This window comes from Glycine max, chromosome 14 (genome assembly GCF_000004515.6).
Source record: "Glycine max cultivar Williams 82 chromosome 14, Glycine_max_v4.0, whole genome shotgun sequence".
NCBI classification, from domain to species: domain Eukaryota; kingdom Viridiplantae; phylum Streptophyta; class Magnoliopsida; order Fabales; family Fabaceae; genus Glycine; species Glycine max.
The window spans coordinates 13,606,937-13,609,586 of NC_038250.2; the positions used below are offsets into that span (position 1 = coordinate 13,606,937).

Genomic DNA, 2,650 nt, shown 5'->3' on the forward strand with positions numbered 1-2,650 from the left:
CCCACGTGGCCGCCATTGAAGTAACCGATGAATCTTCCTACACCGAGTTCAACGGTTCAGATTCTCCATCGTTTTAAGAAGCCGTTAGATCAGATTCTAAACCACACTCAACCAACCCCACTCAACCATGGTTAGTTAGCATCTTCCGAATATACCCTCGAACTTGATTTTAATCACAACCATGAAGCATCTGTTACGCAGTATAAGACCAGCCTCCGAGACTCGCTAGGTTTGCCGAACTAACTCCCCAAAGGGGACTTTCAAAAGAAGAAGTAGAAGAATACAAAAAGTCCTTTCTGCCCTTTCCTTATTTTTCTCTCTCTCGTAATGGCGAGTTCTTCAAGAACAAAATCTAGTGGACCAGTGCTGCGTTCTTCTTCTCTCTCACATTCTAACAGCTTCTGTTCGTATTCAACATCAAACGCACCGTTTCACTCACCTTCGTCAAGCTTCTTCAACTCGCACGTGGCTTCCCGCTCCACTTCCCCGACACGTGTGAACCTATTCCGCGCCGCGCCGCCTCCCTCGCATTCGGTCCGGTTCGCCCTCGACCGGTCCATCTCCCCGAACCGGAGCCACGTCATCGCGAGGAAGCACCAGCATCACCGCCACGTTACGGCTCAGAAGAAAACGTGCATGTGTTCTCCGACGACGCATCCCGGTTCGTTCCGGTGCAGCCTCCACAAGAACAATAACCAGAACGCGCAAACCGGTTCGTTTCCGTCGAACCGGCTCAACATGCGGCGGTCCGCGATGAAGAACTCGCTCGTGAGAATCGGTGGCGTCGAAGGCGAGTGGGTGAAACGCGCCCTCACTGCGCTGATTCGTCCTTCGTCGCATCAACAGCGGAGAAGATCCGCGTTCGAACCGCGACCGAGTCGTCTTTCAATCATGTCAAAAGCTGAAGAAGAAGAATGAGATCTATGAATTGTTATTATTTGTTTCTCTCTCTCTCTCTTACAGGTTTTGAATCGCCGGAACATTCGCTTCTCCGCCGCCGGTGACGGATTCTCTCCGATTGCGTCGCCAGAGAATTTGGAAGATTTTGTTGGCGTAGATTTAAGAGGCTGGACTCTGGACTCGGAGAATTGGTTATTGTACATAACATTTGCTATGGAAGGAGAATTTTTTTGGACAGTTTTACTTTTTGATTAAAATTCAATTCGAAAAAAAGATAAACCCTAGAAAATTAAAGGATAACCAGAATCTTAATTCATTTTATTTGTGAAATTTTGATCTTCAGAATTCGAATTTACGAGTGTGGATTGATGAGTTTGTTGTTCTTGCCGTTAACGTTCCGTCGTTCGTTCGTTCGTTCGTCACGTCGTGTGGTGGTTTTGTTGCCGCCGTTGCCTCTCCGTTATCTTTCGTCCAGTTGCTTTGCGTTTGGTGTAAGGTATTCTGTTTATTTTTTTATGTTTATTTTTCATTTTATTTTATTTGTTTAATTGCAAGTTTGGTTGTGCAGATGTTTGGTGCCGGAGCTATCCGAGACGGACGGGTTTCGTCTTTAAAATAAGGAGGGTGCAGCTCACATTTGACGTCTTTAAAATATTTTAGAGAAAAAAGTGAAAATAACAAAAAATGATAAGAAAAGATTTTAACAAGAATCTGAAAATTTTATTAATTTTAAAAGTAATTATTTTGAAATAATTCAAATTTAAATAGTGATTTGTAATTAAAATCCAATAGAAAATTATTTTATACTTTATTAATCTCTTAATATATTACACACATAAAATTACTGGAAAAAATTTTAAGTTCAATTTTATATAATATACTATTGAAAAAAATTTAAATGTGATTAAATTTTAGAAAATTAGTGTGATAATAGGTTGAAAGAACTGAAATCTTTGAGAATAAATATATCGAGATCTTATTCACAAGTCAAATGATAGTTAAAATAAAGTGATCAATATTGGAAAGATTGAGTTGAATATCACAAAAATCTTTTCATGAGATAAAACCAGCTATATTGAATATTACAGTAATCTTTTCATGAGATGAAGACAGCTAGGTGCCGTATGATGTGATTCATTGTAATTAAAATTGCAATTATTATGCAATACGACTCAAGTTAGAAAAAGTGACCATTGGTGGCTTTGTGAAAATTTCACCCGATGGTAATCTGAAAAGTACACTCAATCGAATTATGTTAATTAAATTATTTATTTCAAGTGATGTTGAAAATGCTGCCTTAAAAATTTCATAATTTTATTGAAATTTACTAACTATTTTGCTGCAGGAATTTTTCCAGTTCACGTGAAATGTACAATATTATTGAATTCTAGAAAACAAAAATGAGGTAGTAAAAAAAGAAATAGATGACATTTTTACTTTGGTTTTTATGAAAAAATAGATGCCATTTATACTTGAAAAATGCAATAGACAAATACTACATGATTCTTCTATAGGATTTTATGGGATTTTTTTATATGAATTGTTTCTCTTTTTTATAAGACTTTTTCTAATGAGTAATACCACATTTCCTATTAATTTTTTATACTATTTTATATAAACAAAGTTTTAAATAAAAACAATACATTTAATGTCTCAAAAATATAAAATGCATTCAATATTCACCATACAAAAGAAGCAAGAGGATATTATAAGAGAATTTAGAATTATTCTTTTCAGATTAAATCTAGCA

At 36.6% G+C, this 2,650-nt stretch overlaps 1 protein-coding gene across 1 annotated transcript; it reads left to right on the top strand.

The window, feature by feature from the left end:
* The first annotated feature begins 220 nt into the window (after positions 1–220).
* Positions 221–2,183, top strand: LOC100814735 (uncharacterized). The gene is made up of 2 exons (XM_003544557.4): positions 221–1,396; positions 1,469–2,183. Exon 1 carries the CDS (start codon positions 328–330, stop codon positions 916–918), a length of 591 nt encoding a protein of 196 aa, XP_003544605.1. The 5' UTR covers positions 221–327; the 3' UTR covers positions 919–1,396; positions 1,469–2,183.
* Positions 2,184–2,650: the final 467 nt, after the last annotated feature.

Bases quoted from the DNA above. Each gene is read 5' to 3' on its own strand.
- LOC100814735 (XM_003544557.4), top strand. From the start codon at position 328: ATGGCGAGTTCTTCAAGAACAAAATCTAGTGGACCAGTGCTGCGTTCT.